This window comes from Salvelinus sp. IW2-2015, linkage group LG30 (genome assembly GCF_002910315.2).
Source record: "Salvelinus sp. IW2-2015 linkage group LG30, ASM291031v2, whole genome shotgun sequence".
In the NCBI taxonomy this organism is placed as follows: Eukaryota; Metazoa; Chordata; class Actinopteri; order Salmoniformes; family Salmonidae; genus Salvelinus; species Salvelinus sp. IW2-2015.
This window is the reverse complement of record NC_036869.1, coordinates 18,554,096-18,579,054: the sequence shown is the minus strand read 5'-3', so window position 1 is coordinate 18,579,054 and position 24,959 is coordinate 18,554,096. Positions and strand designations below refer to the sequence as shown.

General features: G+C 43.2%; 1 protein-coding gene and 1 long non-coding RNA gene across 2 annotated transcripts in view; one reads left to right on the top strand and one right to left on the bottom strand.

Moving 5' to 3' along the window:
* LOC139023309 (uncharacterized) overlaps nucleotides 1–24,959 on the top strand; it is a 376,026-nt gene that overhangs the window by 80,517 nt on the left and 270,550 nt on the right. The gene's annotated exons all lie outside the window — the stretch shown is intronic.
* The window catches only part of LOC111954850 (POU domain, class 2, transcription factor 2-like), a 49,821-nt gene continuing 42,440 nt past the window's right edge, over nucleotides 17,579–24,959 (bottom strand). Inside the window, 9 exon segments of the mRNA XM_070436051.1 lie at nucleotides 17,579–20,094; nucleotides 20,671–20,744; nucleotides 22,337–22,363; nucleotides 22,365–22,464; nucleotides 22,822–22,870; nucleotides 23,309–23,500; nucleotides 23,772–24,062; nucleotides 24,278–24,472; nucleotides 24,702–24,799. Coding sequence (XP_070292152.1) covers nucleotides 19,796–20,094; nucleotides 20,671–20,744; nucleotides 22,337–22,363; nucleotides 22,365–22,464; nucleotides 22,822–22,870; nucleotides 23,309–23,500; nucleotides 23,772–24,062; nucleotides 24,278–24,472; nucleotides 24,702–24,799 — 1,325 coding nt within the window. The 3' untranslated portion in view covers nucleotides 17,579–19,795.

The window sequence follows — 24,959 nt, the reverse complement described above, 5'->3', positions numbered from 1 at the left end:
GGCGCTCCTAGAGGCCGGGGAATTTAATGCAAGGAAATGTAAATACGTTTTACCTCATTTCTACCAGCATGTTACATGTGCAACCAGAGGAAAAATAACTCTAGACCACCTTTACCCCACACACAGAGATGTGTACAAAGCTCTCCCTCGCCCTCCATTTGGCAAATCTGACCATAACTCTATCCTCCTGATTTCTACTTACAAGCAAAACCTAAAGCAGGAAGTACCAGTGACTCACTCAATACGGAAGTGGTCAGATGACGCAGATGCTATGCTACAGGACTGTTTTGCTAGCACAGACTGGAATATGTTCCGGGATTCTTCCGATGGCATTGAGGAGTACACCACATCAGTCACTGGCTTCATCAATAAGTGCAATAATGACGTCGTCCCCATAGTGACCGTACGTACATCAACACCATTTTCCCAGAAACCCTAGACCCACTCCAATTTGCATACCTCCACAACAGATCCACAGATGACGCTCTCTCTATTGCACTCCACACTGCCCTTTCCCACCTGGACAAAAGGAACACCTACGTGAGAATGCTATTCATTGATTACAGCTCAGCGTTCAACACCATACCATAGTGCCTTGAAAACTCATYACTAAGCTAAGTACACTGGGATTATACACCTCCCTCTGCAACTAGATCCTGGACTTCCTGATGGGCCACCCCCAGGTGGTAAGGGTAGGTAATAAAACATCTGCCACGCTGATCCTTAACACGGAGGCCCCTCAGGGGTGCGTGCTCAGTCCCTTCCTGTACTCCCTGTTCACCCATGACTGCATGGCCAAGCATGACTCCAACACCATTAAGTTTGACGAAAACACAACAGTGGTAGGCCTGATCACCGATGATGCAGCCTATAGGGAGGAGGTCAGAGACCTGGCAGTGTGTTGCCAGGATAACCTCTCCTGCAACGTGATCAAGACAARGGAGATGATTGTGGACTACATGAAAAGGAGAGCCGAGCATGCCCCCATTCTCATCGACGGGGCTGTAGTGGAGCAGGTTGAGAGCTTCAAGTTCCTTGGTGTCCACATCACCAACAAACTATCACGGTCCAAACACACCAAGACAGTTGTGAAGAGCCTATTTCCCCTCAGGAGACTGAAAAGATTTGGCATGGGTCCTCAGATCCTCAAAAAGTTAGACAGCTGCACTGTCGAGGGTATCCTGACTGGTTGCATCACCGCCTGGTATGGCAACTGCTCGACCTCCGACCGCAAGGCATTACAGAGGGTAGTGCGTATGATCCAGTACATCACTGGGGCCAAGCTTCCTGCCAACCAGGACCTCTATACCAGGCAGTGTTAGAGGAAGGCCCTAAAAATTGGCACAGACTCCAGCCACCTTAGGCATAGACTGTTCTCTCTGCTACCGCACGGCAAGCGGTAACAGAGCGCCAAGTCAAGGTCCAAAAGGCAGCTTCTATCCCCAAGCCATAAGACTCCTGAACAGCTAATCAAATGGCTACCCAGACTACTTGCATTGTGTATATATATATATATATATATACACACACAGGGCCAGTCAAAAGTTTGGACACACCTAGTCATTCAATTTTTTTTCTTCATTTGTACTATTTTCTACATTGTAAAATAATAGTGAAGACAAAACTATGAAATAACACATATGGAATCATGTAGTAACCAAAATATATTTKAKATTTGAGATTTTTTAAAGTAGCCACCCTTTGCCTTGATGATAGCTTTGCACACTCAAAAAAATGAAGAAAAACCCTTGAACGAGTAGATGTGTCCAAACTTGGGCTCAATTTTGAGTCTCATAGCAAAGGGTCTGAATACTTATGTACAGTGGCTTGCGAAAGTATTCACCCCCYTGGTATTTTTCCTATTTTGTTGCCTTACAACCTGGAGTTAAAATATATTTTTTGGGGGGGGGTTGTATCATTTGATTTACACAACATGCCTACCGCTTTCAAGATGCAAAATATTTTTTATTGTGAAACAAACAAGAAATAAGACAAAAAAACAGAAAACTTGAGCGTGGATAACTATTCACCACCCCAAAGTCAATACTTTRTAGAGACATCTTTTGCAGCAATTACAGCTGCAAGTGTCTTGGGGTATGTCTCTATAAGCTTGCCACATCTAGCCACTGGGATGTTTGCCCATTCTTCAAGGCAAAACTGCTCCAGCTCCTTCAAGTTGGATGGGTTCCACTGGTGTACAGCAATCTTTAAGTCATACCACAGATTCTCAACTGGATTGAGGTCTGGGCTTTGACTAGGCCATTCCAAGACATTTAAATGTTTCCCCTTAAATCACTCAAGTGTTGCTTTAGCAGTATGCTCAGGGTCATTGTCCTGCTGGAAGGTGAAACTCCGTCCCAGTCTCAAATCTCTTGAAGACTGAAACTGGTTTCCCTCAAGAATTTCCCTGTATTTAGCRCCATCCATCATTCCTTCAATTCTGACCAGTTTCTCAGTCCCTGCCGATGAAAAACATACCCACAGCATGATKCTGCCACCACCATGCTTCACTGTGGGGATGGTGTTCTCGGGGTGATGAGAGGTGTTGGGTTTGCGCCAGACATAGCGTTTTTCTTGATGGCCAAAAAGCTAAATTTTAGTCTCATCTAACCARAGTACCTTCTTCCATATGTTTGGGGAGTCTCCCACATGCATTTTGGCGAACACCAAGCGTGTTTGCTTATTTGTTTCTTTAAGCAATGGCTTTTTTTCTGGCCACTCTTCCATAAAGCCCAGCTCTGTGGAGTGTACGGCTTAAAGTGGTCCTATGGACAGATACTCCAATCTCTGCTGTGGAGCTTTGCAGCTCCTACAGGGTTATCTTTGGTCTCTTTGTTGCCTCTCTGATTAATGCCCTCCTTGCCTGGTCCGTGAGTTTTGGTGGGCGGCCCTCTCTTGKCAGGTTTGTTGTGGAGCCATATTTTTTTCCATTTTTTAATAATGGACTTAATGGTGCTCTGTGGGATGTTCAAAGTTTAGAATATTTTGCAAGGCACTGTAAATAAGGTATTTCTGTTTTTTACTTTGAATAAATTAGCAGAAAATAATAATAATGTTTTGCTTTGTCATTATTGGGTATTGTGTGTAGATTGATGAGGAAAACAATTTATTTAATCCACTTTAGAATAAGGCTGTAACATAACAAAATGCGGGAAAAAGTCAAGGGGTCTGAATATTTACGAATGCACTGTAAACATGATTAAAGTGACCAGTGTTCCATGACTATGTACATAGGGCAGATCCTCTAAGGTGCAGGGTTGAGTAACTGGGTGGTAGCCGGCTAGTGACAGTGACTAAGTTCAGGGCAGGGTACTTGGTGAAGGCCAGCTAGTGATGGCTATTTAACAGTCTGATGGCCTTGATATAGAAGCTGTTTTTCAGTCTCTGTCCTGCTTTGATGCACCTGTACTGTCCTCGCCTTCTGGACGATAGCGGGGTGAAAAGGCTGTGGCTTGGTGGCTGAGGTGCTTGATAATCTTCTTGGCCTTCCTGTGACACCGGGTTCTGTAGATGTCCTGGAGGGTATGCAGTGTGCCCTYGGTGATGCATTGGGAAAACCGCAACACCCTCTGGAGAGCCCTGTGGTTGCGAACGGTGCAGTTGCCATACCAGGCGGTGATACAGCCCAACAGGATGTTCTCAATGGTGCATCTGTAAAAGTTTTTGAGGGTCTTAGGGGCCAAGCTGAATTTCTTCAGCCTCTTGAGGTTGAACATGTGCTGTTGCAATTTCAGATTGTCAGTSATGTGTACACCAAGGAACTTGAAGCTTTTCACCTTCTCCACTGCAGCCTCAGCTGATATGGATGGGGGCGTACTTCCTCTACTGTCTCCTGACGTCCACAATCAGCTCCTTAGTGTTGTTGACGTTGAGGGAGAGGTTATTTTCCTGGCAGCACTCCGCCAGGGCCCTCATTTCCTCCCTGTAGGTAAGGTAAGTTGGCAAAAAAAATTACAAACTGATGGCAAAGATAACTGAATTTACAGTCAGCATGAATTCGGTATGGTTTGTGTTTTGGGGTTGCAGGTGGTTAGACGTAGCCTGAGGWCCACAAAGTACCTTCCAGACCATGTAATCAATTTAGTCCAYCCCCCTTCCCTTTTTGTAAAACGCAGGTTATCTAGAGTCATTCCACAGTGCCCTGCTGAAAATATCCCAAAGTGGGGGCATTTTGGGTACACAAGCATGTGGGAGCAGACACACCTTGCGGTTATGGAGCACAACAAGATTGTGGGACAGAAACCAGCAATGGACACTGAAAAGTGTCAAATCAAGACTACAACAGTAATGACACAACTACCTCATTCTTCTCTCTGCAGATTCTCAAAACACAATACAAAGACATGTCTACTAAACTCCCCTGCAAAGGGCTACTACTGACAAGAATGACCTGTCAACGTTAATGGGCTGGGGGAGGTTTACTGACAATACTTTGAGATGAGGAAGGGGGTTTTGGTTGTGCTTAGACAGTAAATGTATTGTTGTGTATGAGCGATTGAGGTGCCATTTCTCCTCAATCTCCCATACACAACAATTCATACTGTGTAAGATCTGCCTTCGTAAGACTTTTCACATCTTTAGCCCCCCCTCCCAGCCAATTCACGTTGTTGACTGATCTTTCCTCTCAAACGCAGCTCCCAATGTCCCCTCATTGTCCCTAAACAATACGTTAGCCGGTCCCATTCGGTTGATACCTTTACCAACAAAGGCGTGTTACCCTACGTCCCTTCCACAAAAAGTGCAAAATGCTAACGCCACAACCATGTCATTCCAGGAGACGTGCAGTACCAGCAAATCTTCTCCAAAAGGACCCTAGACAGTTGGTGGTTAAGAATCCCTACACCACTTTTGGCAGAGCCTTATCCAGCTGGCTGTYCACCGCAGACAGGACAAGCCCATTGCCATAAGCACAAAGAGTCTCCGCTTCCCCAGCCCACCATGCTGAWTACAATTGYCAGTGTACCGAAGCCGGATAAAGGATTATGGCTGCGTTTACACAGGCAGCCCAATTCKGATCTTTTTTTCACTAATTGGTCTTTTAAYCAATCAGATCAGTTCTGAAAAAGATCTGATGTGATTAAGACCAGTTAGTGGAAATAAATATCAGATTTGGGCTGCCTGTGTAAATACAGGCAGTGTGGCTCAACATAAAACCATGTAGAACAGGGGTCTCCAACCCTGTTCCCTTCTGTAGGTTTTAGCTCCAACCACAGTTGTAACTAACCTGTTTCAGGTTATCAACCAGCTAATTATTAGAATCAGGTGTGCTAGATTAGGGTTGGAGCAAAAACCTACCTAGAATCAGGTGTGCTAGATTAGGGTTGGAGCAAAAACCTACCTAGAATCAGNTGGAGCAAAACCTATCTAGAATCAGGTGTGCTAGATTAGGGTTGGAGCAAAAACCTACCTAGAATCAGGTGTGCTAGATTAGGGTTGGAGCAAAAACCTACCTAGGAGGGTAGCTCTCCAGGAACAGGGTTGGAGAGCCCTGATGTAGAACCACCATAAAATATATATATAGTGATATTTTCTATCAATCTTTGACATTTGACTGCTCTTATGGATTCACCTAAGATATGTATATTAGCTGTACAGGGCTCTTTAGCATCAAGCAGACGCTAGACATTCAGATATCAAAATAATGTTTTTGTCAAATTCTAAAATACAGGGGAGTGTCCACTATTTAATGCTAACTCAAGAGAGCTGGGTATTCAACAAGAATGTTACATACTAAAAGTAACATACATTTTTGTTATGAACAGTGTAATACAGTTCAATGTGTCTCAGGTGTAGAGACACACAAGTTGTGACATTGTGAGGTTGGACCCAGGTGCAGAGAAGAGACCAGCTCAGGAATCAGCGGTTAAGGAKAAACATAATACTTCACTGAGACCGGTAACGGAAGGATCACAGTAACACTGGGAAAACAACAAACACTAAGTCTCACCAACTCACTCAGGAGACAAACTCACACAATTCCAGCTTGAGCAAAGGACAATAGAAAACACACCTCTTTTAACAGGGAAATCATAGCGAGTAAATAGTACACACCTGAGTGTCGKTAATGTCTCTAGGAGGGTCTCTGCCGCCCTCTTTAGACAGGTGGAACCATGACACAAGTGCAGAAAACTGTAGCTACAGATTGTTACACCAGATGAGGTGATTTTTGCTGACATCTTTTCTATTTCAAGTCTTCTCTCATTGATYGAGACAGGTGGRTGTCCACCCCAARGKSCTGCATGTCATGATGACAGATACCTGTCTTGATCAATGAGTGAGAAGACTTGAAATAGACACGATAGCAGCGCACATATTGTTGGATTATTTTATGGAGCAAAATAAGTATTTATTTTAATAACGGAGCATTTTCTAAATTCAAACGGACCCGCTGCAACTGGACACAGGCTTTTTATGAGACTCCTGTTTCCCCGAAACAAGGGCGAAGAATGCATCGCTAAGGTTCGTCGAAAATTCTCTGTGCTACACCAAACTGTACATATCCTGTAACTCCCAGTAATGGATACCAAAAATCTTTTGTTAAATCACATTATCTGGTGTAACAATCTGTAGCTAATAGAACTGGTGATCAGCAGATGATGGGAGAGGTGGTYATGATGAAATTGCCATTCCAAWGAAACATACAGTAAGTTCAGGGAATRCTTGTAAAGATGTGGGAGGAGTTTTGTCCATACCTTTTTKTTTAAGGTATCTGTGACCAACAGATGCATATCTGTATTCCCAGTCAKGTGAAATCCATAGATTAGGGCATCATTTATTTATTTAAATGAACTGATTTCCTTATATGAACTGTAACTCAGTAAAATCTTTGAAATTGTTGCACCTTGCGTTTATATTTTTGTTCAGTATAAATGGAGTATTTTGGATTTACGTACAGAATAATAAGAAATGCTCTGAGACCAGGTTGGAGAGGGAAAGTTTACGGGATTAATGAGGGGAAAGAAGTGATGGGAAAGTGTGTGAGAGGGTTGSACAAWGGGGGAGGGRGAGAGAGAGAGGCAGCAGYCTGAGGTATGTGTGGAACGATGTCAGTCTATATTGAGTTCAGTGTGTATGTGAGGACAGGGTCTCCTGTGTCTCAGCAAGCAACTTTCCCTTCCTATTCCTATTGGCACTATGCACTCCACTTCCCAGTACTCTCTCTCTCTCTCTCTCACGCTCTCTCTCTATGCCCTTCCTTTCTGCAAACTATGTATGAAATCAACACACCCACTACTTAAAAACTTGGACTGGGTAACTGAAACTCCTGCCTCGACCTTAAATTACAACTCTGGGAATTTTTGTCACTCTTTGGCTAGGCTCCCTTTGGGCACATAAGGAAAAGGATCATGGCGGTGGGCACAGGTTGCCAGCCGGGCGGTCCAGAGGCGAGYGCCAACTTCAACCACGTGAGGCCGAACACTGARCAGACAGGCATTTGCGTCACCAGGACTACGCGTCTGCAAGAGCTGACACATTGAGAGGGTGCCTGTTGTCAAAAGCAACRTGGTCTCAGAACATTTTGTATTATTCTGTACGTAAATCCGGGACACTGAATTTAGTATATGCTACAAATTTCAATTCGTAYGATATGTTACCAATTGCAATTCGTATATTATATTTCTAATTTGCAAAACGTACAATATGTTCCAAATTTGCGAAATATTATATGTTACAAATTCCAATTTATTGTGGCTAATGTTAGCTAGGTGGCTAACGCTAATGTTAGCTAGCTGGCTAACGTTAGCTCTAGGTGTTAGGGGTCAAGGTTAGGGTTAGGGTTAAGTTAGATTAAAGGGTTAAGGGAAGGGTTAGCTAAACTGCTTAAGGTTAGGGTTAGCTAAAATGCAAAGTAGTTGCAAAGTAGCTAATAAGTAGTAAGTACAGTTGAAGTCGGAAGTTTACATACACCTCAGCCAAATACATTTAAACTCAGTTTTTCACAATTCCTGACATTTAATCCTAGTAAAAATGTYCTGTCTTAGGTCAGTTAGGATCACCACTTTATTTAAAAAATGTGAAATGGCAGAATAACAGTAGAGARAAKGATTTATTCAGCTTTTATTTCTTTCATCACATTCCCAATGGGTCAGAAGTTTACATACACTCAATTAGTATTTGGTAGCATTGCTCTTTCAATTGTTAAACTTGGGTCAAACGTTTTGGGTAGCCTTCCACAAGCTTGCCACAATAAGTTGGGTGAATTTTGGCCCATTCCTCCTAACAGAGCTGGTGTAACTGAGTCAGGATTGTAGGCCTCCTTGCTCGCACATGCTTTTTTAGTTCTGCCCACAAATTTTCAATAGGATTGAGGTCAGGGCTTTGTGATGGCCTCTCCAATACCTTGACTTTGTTGTCCTTAGGCCATTGTGCCACAACTTTGGAAGTATGCTTGGGGTCATCGTCCATTTGGAAGACCCATTTGCGACCAAGCTTTAACTTCCTGACTGATGTCTTGAGATGTTGCTTCAATATATCACATAATTTCCCTTCCTCATGATGCCATCTATTTTGTGAAGTGCACCAGACCCTCCTGCAGCAAAACACCCCCACAACATGATGCTGCCACCCCCGTGCTTCATGGTTGGGATGATGTTCTTCGGCTTGCAAGCCTCCCCCTTTTTCCTCCAAACATAACGATGGTCATTATGGCCAAACAGTTCTATTTTTGTTTCATCAGACCAGAGGACATTTCTCCAAAAAGTATGATCTTTGACCCCATGTGCAGCAAACCGTAGTTTGGCTTTTTTTTATGGCGGTTTTTGAGCAGTGTTTTCTTCCTTGCTGAGCGGCCTTTCAGGTTATGTCAATATAGGACTCGTTTTACTGTGGATATAGATACTTTGTACCTGTTTCCTCCAGCATCTTCACAAGGTCCTTGGCTGTTGTTCTGGGATTGAGTTGCACTTTTCGCACCAAAGTACGTTCATCTCTAGGAGACAGAACGCATCTCCTTCCTGAGCGGTATGATGGCTGTGTGGTCCCATGGTGTTTATACTTGCGTACTATTGTTTGTACAGATGAACATGGTACCTTCAGGCCCTTAGAAATTGCTCCCAAGGATGAACCAGACTTGTGGAGGTCTTGGCTGATTTCTTTTGATTTTCCCATGATGTCAAGCAAAGAGGCCCTGAGTTTGAAATACATCCACAGGTACACCTCTAATTGACTCAAATGATGTCAATTAGCCTATCAGAAGCTTCTAAAGCCATGACATCATTTTTCTGGAGTTTTCCAAGCTGTTTAAAGGCACAGTCAACTTAGTGAATGTAAACTTCTGACCCACTGGAATTGTCATACAGGGAATTATAAGTGAAATAACCTGTCTGTAAACAATTGTTGTAAAAAATACTTGTKTCATGCACAAAGTAGATGTCCTAACCGACTTGCCAAAACTATAGTTTGTTAACMAGAMATTTTGTGGAGTGGTTGAAAAACGAGTTTTAAGGATTCCAACCAAAGTGTATGTAAACTTCCGACTTCAACTGTAGTTGCAAAGTTGCTATTTAGCTAAAATTCTTAAATTGTCTGTGATGAGATTCGAACACGCAAACTTTTTACCTTAAGTAACCTTCTACATGCCAAACGTAACATATCATACTCATTTGAGTGTCTTGGGTTTTACATTTCCTATGTTACGTCTAGACAAAACTTAGGAAGATAGTTATAACCATATTTTATACTCGGGTCCTGGCCAGGTCATGTTAGTTACAGAGAGACTCCCTAACCGACTCAACTGTGTAAATAAGTACAGTGCATTTTCTGTGACAGTTAATGTGACAGGTGGAAATGAAGTGGGCTACAGGTTAAGACATGTCCACGTCTGCATGTGATTCATTCATTTTCACAATGAAACTTCCTACACATAAACTTGTGATTCATTCATTAGCACAATGGAAATCCTCTGTTCGTTCACATCGGAATACACTTACCGGTTTATATGGCATTTATCAGTGAAAAGTAAAGGGTCYCTTTCTTATTCCGGTCAGAATCTAAATCAAACAGTACAAATTTGCACATGTTTCGGGCGTAACATCTAAAAACAAACAAAAAAACCTCTCCAATTGTTCCTCCTCAGTACATGGTGTTACCTGCACAACTACTTGTGTTTACCTCAAATTCAAATATGTATTCAAAATAAGTTAAACCGGCATGACCGCGTCTGTACCGGTTATGATGCTACCAGGACAGTTTAACAGTATTTTTGGGAATAGCGTAGCACCTTGCCAGTCATTCTCAAGTCAGGAATGCAAGGTACTCAACTTCCAGTACATTTGTTTTCTTTGTCATTCTCAAGAATTATTGTTTTGTACTCAGTTCTATATTGGTCTGAATAAAATACTCAGTAAGGTTGTCTTTGAATTAGGTCCCCTTCCAAAATTATACATGAAAAACACTTCCATGTTCAAACGGCAACAGTACATGGGAGACATGATTGGCTGTCTGCCAATTCTAAAATGTAGCCTACACRCAGGCCAGCCAGGCTTTCTCAAATTATGTTTTCGCATTCTAGTGTATGTGTCCATCTAGTGGTGGCTGTGGTTAGCAGCACCAATGTATCAGATGCCAAGGCATTGGCCAATGACAACATAGAATGTGTTGGGCCATGCCACACTACATTATAAATAGGCCAGTGTGGGCATGGATGTGGCCTTTCACTAAGCCCGCACCAGTCTGTGTGGTGTCTGGTTGTGAATTTTATACATACCGGCAATAAACATTAGGAGAGAGATAGCCAATAGCCTCAGCACTGTATTAAACTATGAGCCACTCAAATTTGCCACAAAATTTGTTGTCCTTGTAATATCAAAATGTTGTTTCCATTATATTACGCCCCTCCTTGTACTCAGCTCTGTGTGGCAGAATATGTTAAAGCGTGAACAGAGAGTGTTATTCATGGTCACTGAACATGAGGAGGAAGTTAGTGTGGTGTGTGTGGTGTGTGACACTGTGAATGTGTTACATTGTATGTGTGTGACACTGTGTGTGTGTGTGTGTGTGTGTGTGTGTGGGGGCGTGGGGGTATTTTCCTCACCACATCAGGCAGTGGAACGTGTGTTAATGGCCGACACACACAGACACTCTGTGAAACAGCCCAGCAGGCTCTCCACTCATTACTAGGCCTTGATGGATTCCTCGGTTAACACATGTAGGATAAACAAGAGTTCCCAGAAGAGAGGAGGAAGGACTGGGCTGGGACTGACTGGAAAGATCCCTCGTCGCACCCCCCCCACTCCTCCCTTCCTCCTACTGGGCCACCCAGATCTACCACACCAGACCAAAAGCATCAGCAGTTTGTTACCCGCGGTAACGCTCAGACAGACACTACGCAGTCTTATGAAAGGATGATTTAAGATGAGCACTGTCACTCGATTAAGATGACGCGAGTGTCCGTTTGGTTTTGAGTACTTGGTATCCAAGTAACCAAAACACACACACACAATCTCCCAGAGTGGGCTCTAGTCCTATTATTTTARTGTACCGAAGAGGATGATATTTTCTAATTCACGTCATGAGGGAGGCTACCTCTGTTTACGACTTTCTCATATGAACTGTTTGCTTATCAGAGACACTAAACACGCACGTCTTTGACACTGACCCCATTTCCATTTGTGATGATGTTTCCATTTGTTGAGTGTGTGGCTGACGTACTAAATACGTTTTGACAGGAGATGTTTCACCGTGAGGCTTCTTCCATGCGTCTGGAAAGCAGCAAGTCTAATCTCAATGAATGAATGTAGCAATCATGTAGGATGAGTATTGTAAATCATTTCAAGAGAAAGATCCATGGAATATCCTTGATTACATTTTAAAAACACTATGTGCCCCGCATTTGCGACCAACTAATTTACTAGAAAGTCTGCACAAAGTCTGACCAAACTCCAAACCACAGTGTGGTTATAGCATACTATAGCTGAGTTTGGGTTCATCATGACGATATTATAAAATGATACTATAATATCTTACACCCATTAAAGTAACAGTAGTGTTTCTGAGTGAACAGTGGAAAGCGGTTGAAAGTGTCTACAGACAATGGACCTCTAACCTACTTTTCTTTGTATACCTACTGTGCAGATCCCTCTTATCAAGGTCTCTATTTTGCATATAGACAGTTATTCTTGAGTTGACCAATTTAGGACTCTCTTGATCAAAACCGGTAATAGGGTTTCAGGGATAAGACATTCATGCATTGATAAGACAATATACAATGCATTCAGAAAGTATTCAGACCCCTTTKACTTTTTCCACATTTTGTTACGTTACAGCCTTATTCTAAAATGGATTCAGTTGTTTTTCCCCTCATTAATCTACACACAATCCACCATAACGACAAAGCAAAAACAGTTTTTTAGAAATGTAGCAAATGTATAAAAATAAAAAAAAACAGAAATACCTTATTTACATGATTTGGAAAGGCACACAYCTGTCTATATAAGGTCCCACTGTTGACAGTGCATGTCAGAACAAAAACYAAGCCATGAGGTTGAAGGAATTGTCCGTAGAGCTCCGAGACAGGATTGTATCAAGGCACAGATCTGGGGAAGGGTACCAAAAAATGTCTGCAGCATTGAAGGTCCCCAAGAACACATTGGCCTCCATCATTCTTAAATGGAAGAAGTTTGGAACCACCAAGACTGTTCCTAGAGCTGGCCAAACTGAGCAATCGGGGGGAGAACCTTCCAGAAGGACAACCATCTCTGCAGCACTCCACTAATCAGGCCTTTATGGTAGAGTGGCCAGATGTAAGCCACTCCTCAGTAAAAGGCAYRTGGCAGCGACTTGGAGTGTGCCAAAAGGCACCTAAAGGACTCTCAGACCATGAGAAACAAGATTCTCTGRTYTGATGAAACCAAGATTGAACTATTTTGCCTGAATGCCAAGCTTCACGTGTGGAGGAAACCTSGCACCATCCCTACGGTGAAGCATGGTGGTGGCAGCATCATGCTGTGAGRATGTTTTTCAGCGGCAGGAACTGGGAGACTTGTCAGGATTGAGGGAAAGATGAACGGAGCAAAGTACAGAGAGATCCTTGATGAAAACCTGCTCCAGAGCGCTCAGGACCTCAGACTGGGGCGAAGGTTCATCTTACAACAGGACAACRACCCTAAGCACACAGCCAAGACAATGCCAAGGGGCTTCGGGACAAGTCTCTGAATGTCCTTGAGTGGCCCAGCCAGAGACCGGACTTGAACCAGATCGAACATCTCTGGAGAGACYTGAAAATGGCTGTGCAGCWATGCTGCCCATTCAAGGAGGATCTGCAGAGAAGAATGGGAGAAACTTCCCAAATACAGGTGTGCCAAGCTTGCAACGTGATACCCAGGAAGACTCAAGGCTGTAATCGCTGCCAAARTTGCATGAACAAAGTAATGAGTAAAGGGCCTGAATACTTATGTAAATGTGATATTTCAGTTTTTAATTTTTAATACATTTGCAAAAATGTCTAAACCTGTTTTTGCTCTGTCATTATCGTATATTGTGTGTAAATTGACGAGGAACAAAACAATTGAATCMATTTTAGAATAAGGCTGTAACGTAACAAAATGTGGAAAAAGCCAAGGGGTCTGAATACTTTCCGAATGCACTGTACTATATTCTTCCCTTGATGCAGAAATACCCATTTGGATCCTTTTTGGTCAATAAAACAATGTTAACCGTAAATTATGATTGAACTCAGCTTAAAACGTAGATCAAAATACTGCTTTAAATCTACATACTGGCACTGTAAAAGTATCTCTTTAGTCAAATGCTAGATATTCAATAATTGGTTTTGATAGAATGAATACCTATTTGAAAACACAAAGAGGACGAATAAATAGAAGACATAGAGAGATTGGTCTAAATTTGCACTTTATTCCTAACACTTACTGTTTCATTTGTCCCCCTCCCCCCAAACAACAGGCACACCGATAGCGATGAGTAAGGGGCAGTTTAACAGTTGGGAACAAAATCAAAAAACGGGTTACTAACTCAGAGAGAGCCTTGAGGTAAAAGCAGGTTACTCACAAACAGAAAGGAAATGGGTCGTAACAGATACAAAGTTACAGAGCAGTGTTTTTGTTATCATCAGCATCATAGTTATCATCATCATCAAACATCATTGTATTAAAGAGAACTTTTGCCGTTTTTATCATCGAAAAGAAAAATGCAAAGTTTTTACTTGTAAAAGAAAGAAGGTGTGGTGGAGCTCTTTGGTTTTCACTATTGAGGTTTTCATTAGTAAAATCTTTCTTTGCCATCCTCATTAAATGACCTTTGGATTTAAGCTGTATTGTAGAAAAAAATATGTTTAAAAAAWAAACAAAGCATATGGGGCAAATTKACTATGTTTGTTCTCTCTTTTACTATATCCACTTTGATTTGGGCAAATTGAGTATGTTTGTTCTCTCTTTTACTATATCCTCTTTGATTTGATGTGACGTTCAGACATATTTGTGTTCTCAAGGCCAAAGAAATATCTTAGTTCATGGAGACCTATAAGTTGAGGACATTCTTAATAAGCACATAAAACAAACATTCATAGCCACTTATAACTACTGTATAAAATGGTCACAATTCAAGGCGCATAGCTTCATAGCATTAAGTGCTCTTGAAGACAGTAGTATGTCTTTTGATATCAATGAAGGGTAAATAAATACCATTATGTAGCATTTAGTCTTCATGAAGACTCCTGAATGTTTATATACACATGGATTAACTGTGTGTGTGTGTGTGTGTGTTCTCCGTGTGTGTGTGTGTGTGTTGTGTGTGTCGGGTCTCACTGTGGTGGTTTAACTTTGGTATCATTCTCCGTCCATCACAGGAGAGCCCTTCACAGGCACACATACTGTACAGCATCATCATCACGCTAATATCCCACACACACCTTCTCAGAAGAGACATTGCCATAAACACCTCCAGTACCCTCACAGCATTGTCAACAGAAATCAAAGACCCACTGAAGGAGAGACGAGTGGTGCATCTACTTCTGAGGAGTGAGGTCATAGCACGTGTTACCTATAAAACCGAGGAAACTGCTTACAAACTGTTCTTTTTAAAAGTTTTGGAAAGTCTTGTTCGTCAAACTCAATAGCCAGGCCAGTTATTGTATCCCTCGGCTGAGCCAAGACGACCATGGTCACATGTCTTATTAAAGCTTCTGTTTATTTGGTTTTTCATCAAAGTACATGAGGTATATATGACGTCGCTCTCTTGAAATAAAAGACTGGATCAGAGAGCAAGAGAGAGAGCTGGAGATAGTATGAACATATAGAGGCATCTAGACGTGTTTGAACTCCTATTGGCACACACAGGTGTAAGTAGAAAAGCGAAAGGAGACATTTCAGGGGCCACTATTACTCTAAAATGGACCCATTTCATGGATCAGTTTGATTCTCTCTCTCTCTCTCTCTCTCTCTCTCTCTCTGTCAGGTTAGGGCTTTTATCAGTTGAGACGGGCTCTGAGATGACACCCATTACAAGAACAGTCTTTACATTTGGTTTCAGTTTTTGTTTTAAAGCTTGGCCTTTTGTCTTTGTGTTTTAAAGCATTTTGTCTTCTTGTCTTAATCTCAAGAACACCTCTCTTCAAAATACAACCTCACAATCCCCAACTGTTACAAAGGTCCGAATCCAGAAATAGAAAAAAGGAATTACATCATTGAATAAATCAATAAACAGACAAGTGAGAGTTCGTAACACACAAAGCTTTTGCAGAGAAACTCATCTTCCACCTCACATGAATAGATATACACCTTCAAAACAAAGATCCCAAGAGAGATAGTTTAAAGCTTTTGGTCTAAAATCAAGTCATCGTTATCATCAACATTTTTATCAAGGATCATTTCACAGCCTTTTATACATTAGCAGTAGAAGATATAGCTTTTTTTCCTACAAAATCTATTGAAGCACTAACAGATACATTCCTTATAAAGGGTAGCTCAACTGGTTTTCAGTTGATTTTCCGCCCGCCCCTCCCCACAATATTATCATTGGTTGCCTTTAATATCTGCCTATATGTGCCCAAGTATGCTCCATTTCACGTGTGAAGTTCCATGTGTTTATCGAACAGTATTCTGTGGCACACTAGACAGAAGAGTGTGTACTGAATCTTTATGGTTTGGTTAATATGCGAGAGAATGGCTCTTTCTGCACACTCATTCGGTCTCTCTTTTGCTCTCCTGTCACATACACACCATCCATATCTCACACACAGGTGTGTGCGCAATCATGTATGGAAGCATGCCTGAATGCACACACACACACACACACACACACACACACACACACACACACACACACACACACACACACACACACACACACACACACACACACACACACACACACACACACACACACACACACCTTTCTCTCTCAACCAGTCTCTCTACATATCTGTCCAGAAAACCCTAGCACAAACACAGTTATCCAACTGTTCCTCTCCGACAATTGTGCATTGATTTGGTTGTTATTTGGTATGTCTGTGTGTCAAACAGTTTTGCTTTTGGTATTCAGTTTTGGCTTTTTCAGAACATTCTTGATCAAAGAAAAAATGTGGAAGCTACATTTTCACAGTATTATTTCCAACCACCTAATGAAAAAAAGCCAGAGCACACCAATAATACCCCAGACCAGATATGAAAATAGGCAATAAATCACCCCATCATCTCCATTACAAGTAGAAAGCAATGAGACAAAGTCATACAGCAATCGACAGACCGACCGCGAAAAGCAAAAAAACGAAAARTATATRTTCTTAAATTCAGTTCCGTGAGGTCATTAGCTGTTCCTCCATCCAGGAAAAGGGTGAACAAAGTGAGGTCACAAATGGAGGAGGGAGGAGAGAGTGAGAGAGGGAGCCTCTCCGGCTGTGACAGACTCTAAAGCCTCCTCCTCTTCCTTATCTTCCTCCTCCACTTCTTTGTCCACAACGTGTTGTATTTGGTTTTTGGTTTCTCATCTGTTCAGTTAAGTCGCTCATGCGTAGGTTTTGGTAAGGTTATTTTTTGGTTTTGGTCCTTCGTTCCAGCTTTCTCCTCCGTTTTCCCCTGCAGTTTCCAACAGATCCTCTTTCTGCCTTTGACTCCTCTGGGCAGTCTTTTTGTTTTCTTCTCATCTTCTTTTTTTTGGCTCTTTGACCCCATCTTTCGAGGCAAAGGAGAGGGGCAGAAGGGGTGGAGGGCAGGGGGTTGGGGGCTCGGAGGGATGCTGTCCTTTTTTTGTTGTTGGTGTGGAGTCGTCCTCTGTTATGGGGTGTTTGGTTTTTGACACGGCTGAGGTCTCTGTCTGAACACTTGTTTTCCTGGCTCTTCCGGCCGGGAGAAACAATGCTTTGGTATCCAAGAGTGACTGACTAGAAGTGACTGATATGAAGTCGGTGGAATGATAGGAAAATGAATTATATTGAGAGAAAAACAGGCTAACAAATATAATGAAAGGCATTAAAGATTATTTAGCTTCAACATCTCGATACATTCTAGTGTAGTGTGTGTGTGTGTGTGTGTGTGTGTGTGTGTGTGTGTGTGTGTGTGTGTGTGTGTGTGTGTGTGTGTGTGTGTGTGTGTGTGTGTGTGTGTGTGTGTGTGTGTGTGTGATGCATGTGTGCTTGAAGCAACCGCCATTAGAGTACATTTTGGTGTTCATATATACATTGATAAAGATTAGCAAAAAATACAGTATAAAATAAATTATACAAATTSTTTTTGTTTGCAAAAAAAGTGGGGAAATTATATTCTTTTATACTAATACAATTGCTCAGAGAAAGAAAATTAAGAAAGATAAGATAAGAATAAAAATTATTCATTTTTAATACTCTAGCACCCTCCCCTTGCAAGGATAACTACATTGAGCCTTCAAACAACAGGTAGCCATTGCAAAATTGAGATTTCGTGGTCAATTAACCATTTCTTTGTGGATTTTGATTTGTGTTTGGGGTTATTGTCTTGCTGGAAGATCCACTTTTGGCCAACTGTCAGCCTCCTGGCAGAGGCAACCAGGTTTTTGTTTAAAATGGCTGGTTGGTACTTGGTAAAGTTCATGATGCCGTTGACCTTAACAATGGCCCCAGGATCAGTGGAAGCAAAATAGCCCCATAATATCAAAGATCCACCACCATATTTTAACATTGGCATGAGGTACTTTTATACATTTTCTTCTGTTTTTCAAAACCAAACCCACCACTGGTGTATGTGGCCAAAGAGCTCTATTTCCATGTCATTTGACCAAAGCACCCGGTTCCAATCCAAGTGCCAATGCTGTTTATAAAACTCCAGGCAGTGCTATGATCAGATGACATGAAAAGAGATCTCTTTGGTCACGCACACCAGTGGTGGGTTTGGCGTTGAAATACAGAAGAATATGCAGAAATGTACCTCATGCGGTAAAATATGGTGGTGGATCTTTGACATTATGGGGCTATTTTGCCACAAGTGGATCTTCCAGCAAGACAATAACTCCCAAGCACTAATCAAAATCCACAAAGAAAAGTTTAATTGGCCACAAAAATCAACATTTTGCAACGGCCCTCTCATTCTCCAGACTTGAACCCCATTGTCGTTTGAATTGAAGCGGGAAGTCCATAAGAGCAGACAAAGGATCTGGAAATATTCTGCATGGAGGTATGGTCTAACGTCCCTCCCAATGTGTTCTCCAATCTCATAAAACATTTGAGAAAAAGGCCCAGTGCCCTTATCTTCGCAAGGGGAGGGTGCTAGAGAATTGTACATAAGATGTTATGAAACAAAGGAGGCAACAATATCTCATCATATTAAACAAATGTTGAAGTTAATAACCCTAATGACAAGGGTGATAATTATGATGATCATGACAATGAGGATTCAATGAGCAAAATGTGAAATCAACAAAGGAAATTGATTAGGAAAATAAACCACAAAATAAGTTGTAAAGTTACTAATTCGAGGTGACTGCTAAATCCACAACAAGGCTTTGTACTATAAATAGGTTGAAACTGTACAGCCACTAGAGAGGTAGGCAAAGATATGTGGGAGGACTGACACCACTAAGATATCTATATCAAATCATGCTCATTTGGTATGACATAACCCAATGCTCAAATCATATAAAATACAAAAATAAGTGTTGAAAACTTTWAAAAAACATATTACGATGAACTCATACATGTTTTTGGCGTTGTTGAGTGTGGGTGATGTGCTGATCCTGGACAGATCAGAATCATAAGTCTTTTAAGTAAAGCTTTTCTCTCCGTTTTTTTTGGTTTCAGTTTTTGGTATTTCGGTTTTGGAGATTTTGGCATGTTTGTCATTTTTATCTTTGTGTGTTTTTCCCTTCTAGGTATTTTTACATTTGGTTTTCTTTCCATCCTTCCGCTGAAGCTTGTTGAAAGTCTTTCCTTCCTTTCCTGTCCTTGCCACCCATCTCTCACACAAAGTCTTAGTTCAGTTGTCATCCCTGCCCTCTTTTTCAGACGTTTTTTTTCAGCTCGTTTGTTCTTTTCAGAGAAAGGAGTAAATGTACATTAGCATTCACTGCCGACAAAACGTTCCACAATGCCACCTCTCCAACTGTATAGATAGATCATTTTTTTGGTTTAAATCTCCCCGTTCTCCTGTTCTCTCCTCCTCTCCATTCTTCCTCGCTCTCTTCTTCCTCTTTCAATCTGTGTATTTTTTGGCTTCGAAAGACTCCGGGAGAGAGAGCGAAGGCGACAAATGGAGGGAGAGAGAGATGGCTTTGGTTGAAAGGCGAGGTGTTTCTGTAAAGCTCCACTAAAACTCCTCCTCCTCCTCCTCCTCCTCCTCCTCTTCCTCCTGATAGGATCCTTTGGGTTGTGTCGTCGTCACTCGGCCATGGCCCCGCCAAGCGGCGGCGGTGAGGCTTCGCTGAACGAGCAGAAGGAGGCGGGGCTGGAGCAGGGAGAGGCGGAGCAGGAGTCGACGTCCATGCCGCTGGCGCGGGGGGGCGGAGAGTCGCCCCTGGGACCGCCGACCAATCCCACGCAGGCTTGGTGGGACGCCATAGGCAGGAGGGTGTGGCGGTTGAGGAATAGGGAGGGGCGAACCCCAGCCCCGCCCAGGATCATCTGACCTCCGGCCTCAAGACTGGAAATGGGCAGCTGCCCACCACTGGCAGCCAGAGCTGAAGCATGGTAGAGTTACAGGGGACGGGGTGAGAGAGGCAGGTGGAAGGATTGGAAGGGAAAAGAAAGGTAGAGGAGAAAGAATATAAGTTAATACACCTACCAGAGATACGTGGGCATCGATTTGGTACATGGGCATCGATTTGGGTGACACTGTAACTGATGAGATGGTGAGATGAAGGATGGCGATGACGAAGGTGAGATATTGCAACAGATGAGAGAAAGTAGTGTGACTAAAGCAGGGAGAGCTTAGTCAGTCAGAGCCTGCAGGAAAGCTAACTCATGCTTGGCACACGCACAGACACACACGGCACTCACATTATCTACTTGGCGGCGATATGGATGGGATGGAGTGAAGACATGCAATTTCAATTGATTTGAAATCCCATGTTGAAATGATAGCAAACTGAGGCACATCTTCCTTTCTGCCTTGAGATCTGCACGGTTAACTCAACATTTTCTCCTCTCGTCATCAGAGCATGGTGTATGTGAGAGTCAGAGTTGCGCGCGCTTATTACAAATCAGAATACAAATCCATCATCTGGATAGACACTGATTCTGTCAGACTAACACACCTTGCATTGTGGCCAGGGGATTGCTGCTGACGAGAGCCTGGTTCATCCCTGTGCTTACTCCCATCATTGTGTTCCTGGAATATGTATGGATCCATATTCATCCATGTGCACATACACACACATTAAAATACACACACATTCAAACACACACACATGCAGAGATAGAGAAAGGACCAAGAGGGTTAATCGAGAAAGCACCAAGAGGGTTAAGTGAAAGCTCATTAATCAAACGCCCTCATTTATGTCTCATATGGAAGCACAACGTGTTTTGATTGAATGCATTGGCTTGGTTCTGAGTTTGGGTTGACTAGCACGTCTATGCCTGCAGACAAACACTACCGTTCAAAAGTTTGGGGTCAATTAGAWATTGTACGAGATCTTCAGTTTCTTGGCAATTTCTCGCATGGAATAGCCTTCATTTCTCAGAACAAGAATAGACTGACGAGTTTCAGAAGAAAGTTTCTGGCCATTTTGAGCCTGTAACAATGCTGATGCCACAGATACTCAACTAGTCTAAAGAAGGCCAGTTTTATTGTTTCTTTAATCAGGACAACAGTTTTTAGCTGTGCTAACATAATTGTAAAAGGGTTTTCTAATGATCAATTAGCCTTTTAAAGTGATAAACTTGGATTCGCTAACACAACGTGCCATTGGAACACAGGAGTGATGGTTGCTGATAATGGGCCTCTGTACGCCTAGGTAGATATTCCATAAAAAATCTGCCGTTTCCAGCTACTGTATTTCTGATCAATTTGATGTTATTTTAATTGACCAAAAAAATGTGATTTTCTTTGAAAAACAAGGACATTTCTAAGTGACCCCAAACTTTTGAACGGTGGTGTATGTGCATGTTTCCTCATATGTGTGAGAACTTGCAGATTTGCTGCAAAACAGGTGGGGTAGCTTAACATACCACATGTAGTCCCATACCATGAATTCCCAGCAAGTCAGTAAATATCACCAATTCCAGTTTATTGTTCGCGTTCACAGTTTAGCAGATGTTATAGCAGATGTTATAGCAGATGTTATAGCAGATGCAGCGAAATGCTTGTAAGTCTCAGAATGTCAGTTACGCTAGGTACTGTAGCTTGTCATTGCGAGCATTCTGCTATTTATTTCATCAATCTCCTCAACCTGAATCTAACTAGGTAGGTCCATTGGGAAATCATTCTAATTTGAAATGACAACCTGGCAAAGTGGTGAAACACAGAAAAGTGTGTTGAGCATTCAGTGTTCGGAGTCAGTGTTAGATTGAGCACATGTGCAGTAGTCGTTGACTGTGCAAGGGGCAGAGAGAGGATAGAGGAGATCACAGAGTTTGAGTTATATAATCAGGGGACACTAACCCAGCATCTACTATCAAAGTGTATTTGTTGAGTATGAGGGATTGTTCAGTGTTAGATTGAGTAAGTGTAGAGTAGTAGGAGAGAGAGAGAGAGAGAGAAGGAGAGAGGAGAGAGGAGAGAGAGGAGAGAGAGAAGAGAGAGAGAGAGAGAGAGAGAGAGAGAGAGGAGAGAGGAGAGAAGGAGAGAGGAGAGAGAGAGAGAGAGAGGAGAGAGAGAAGAGAGAGAGAGAGAGAGGAGAGAGAGAGAGAAGAGAGAGGAGAGAAGGAGAGAGGAGGAGAGAGGAGAGAGAGAGAGAGAGAGAGAGAGAGAGAGAGACTCACCCAGCGTTCCCAGGCGTGGGCTGCGTTGCTGGCTGTGCTGTGTTGAGGCGGAGTCACAGTTGCGGAGCTCATAGTTGCAGAGCCACTGGGGGTCAGAGGGCAGGTTGCCGAGGGCGATGGACTGGTCACTGAGAAAGAGAGAGAGAACCATCAGTAATATGAATGGTATACAGTACATTTGGTTACATTGATTACAGGAGGTTGGTGGCAGCTTGATTGGGGAGAACGGTTTTGTGGTAATGACTGGAGCGGAATCAGTGGAATGGTATCAAATACATCAAACACATGATTTCCATTATTATGAGCTGTTSTTCCCTCAGCAGCCTACTGTGACATTGATAGGTTGTCCCAATGCCCATGGTACTGGGTTTGAGAACCATCTGAACTCGTCTCTGTCTTAGTCCACGAAAGGGAAGTTAGACCTCTGGCACTTGTGGCCTAGCTTCACAAAAACACAAATGTATCCAAAAATCTAATTTCCTCACCTGTTGTGCTGAGGCTGGTGACAGCCTGGTGCAGCCCCTGACTAGACATCTGGAGAGAGAGAGAGAGAGAGAAAGAGAGAGAAAGAGAGAGAGAGAAAGTGAGAGAGAGAGAGGTGGATAGGTTGTGAGCAGGAGAGAGACAGAAGAAACACGCTCTCGTGGTGTAACTGTGGTGACGCGTGGGTTGGTGTGTAACGTATCACACCTCGTACAACACTGTAGTCATTTGCACGGCGCTGAGAGTGGAGCAGTGCTGGATGGGTTAGGCCACAGGGTCATACGTGGGGTCATGCAGAGGGAGGGGGCATGTCCATAGATACAGCGAGTCAGAGCTCTGTTCCTCTCATGATGACAGACTTGTATTTAGACAGAGTTTGTTTCCAAACTAAGGAACAGGGAGGCAAAGGACCAAAGGCCTGCCAATGACAGGCATGGTGAGGGTTGGTGGGGAGGGGGGGGATGGGGTGAGGTGAGTGCGGGGTCATACCATGTGTGGGCTGTAGCAGGGGGGTTTGTGCGTCACAAGGGGGGACTGGCTGGGCAGGGGAGGGGTGGCACTGCAGGGGTTGATGCGTTTCTCTTTCTGGCGCCGGTTGCAGAACCAGACCCGGATCACCTCCTTCTCCATGTTGAGCTGCTTTCCCATCAGGAGGATCTCCTCTGAGTTAGGCTTCTGGTTCTGAAGGGAACACGGTCAGAAATCATGATCAAACATGTTGTCACAGGCCACAAACATTTTATAACGCATAAATCGGACATGTTGTCAATGTTACTTTCAATAGTGGTATTTAGATAATGAAAKGTTCATTAAAAAAAAGGAAATAAACTTCATCAAACTGTTGTGGACAGAATCGTTGGTTTATGTACTCTACTGCGAGTGCAGTGTCGAGAGTTAATGTGATTTGAGTGGGTTCCCCAGTGGTCTGGTGTGGGACCTCTCTCTTTCTCACCGAGATGAAGTTGCGCTCTAAGGCCACGCGGACGTTGGTCTCGATGCTGGTGCGTTTCTTCCTGCGGCGCCCCGTCATGCCCTCAAACCCCATCATGGGGGAGGAGAGAGAGCTGGGGCTGGGAAGCATGTTGTCTATCGCCATGGTCTCCGCGTCGTTTAGCCACTTCTCAAGCAGAGGCTTGAGCTTGCACATGTTCTTGAAGCTCAGGTTGAGGGCCTCGAAGCGAGAGATGGTGGTCTGGCTGAAGTCATTCCCATACAGTTTCCCCATTGCCATGCCAACGTCACCCTGGGGGGGAGAGATCATTTGTGTTAAACATTCATCTTCATTCAGGCGTCCAGCGCCTCCTGACCCCCGTCACTGCAAACACACACACTCCGACCCATGTGAAGCCTAGCTTGATCAAATTGCTCACGCTCCTCTTGACCTCTATCACATTTCACGCACGCAGGCACGCACGCACGCACGCACGCACACACACACACACACACACACACACGTACCTGTGTGAAGCCCAGTTTGATGCGTCTCTGTTTGAAGGTGCGGGCGAACTGCTCCAGCTCCTCCAGGTCACTTGGCTCCTCGCCGTGCGGGCCAGAGGTCACCGAGGTCATGGGGGCGGTCGAGGCCCCGGAGGACACGCCGCCGTCCCCGCTCTTGTCCCTCTGTAACGACGTGAGGCCGTCACCGTGACGACGCTACAGTGCGTGAGACATAAACCTATATCATTGCTGTGGAATGGCGAAGGGTGGCTGGCACACCGGCGTTAGCTATTGAAGGCTGATGAAAGATCTATGGCGAGGTTGTGAAGATTCATTTTCTTGTCTTAATCTATTTACTTACAAGTATGTAGTACAGTATGTTATAAAGTGTAGTCTCAACACACACACACACACACATTCGAGGTGGTTTTCAATAATACTATACCTGTGCTTGCAGTCCCAGCCTGGGTGGAGTAGTTAGAAGACTCCCCTGGCTTTGCTGATGCTGAGGTAGCGAAATTAAATTTGGTGTCGAGAGCAAACCTGAGGAACACAACGGACAAGCAGTTAACACTATTAGTATTGTAAYTATATGAACACTATTTTATTGTATTTTAACTGTATTCTAACACTTTATTCTAACTCATTTTAGAACTAAGCAGTTAGATCATAGTGCATAGTAGATCATGTTTTGTGTGAAGAG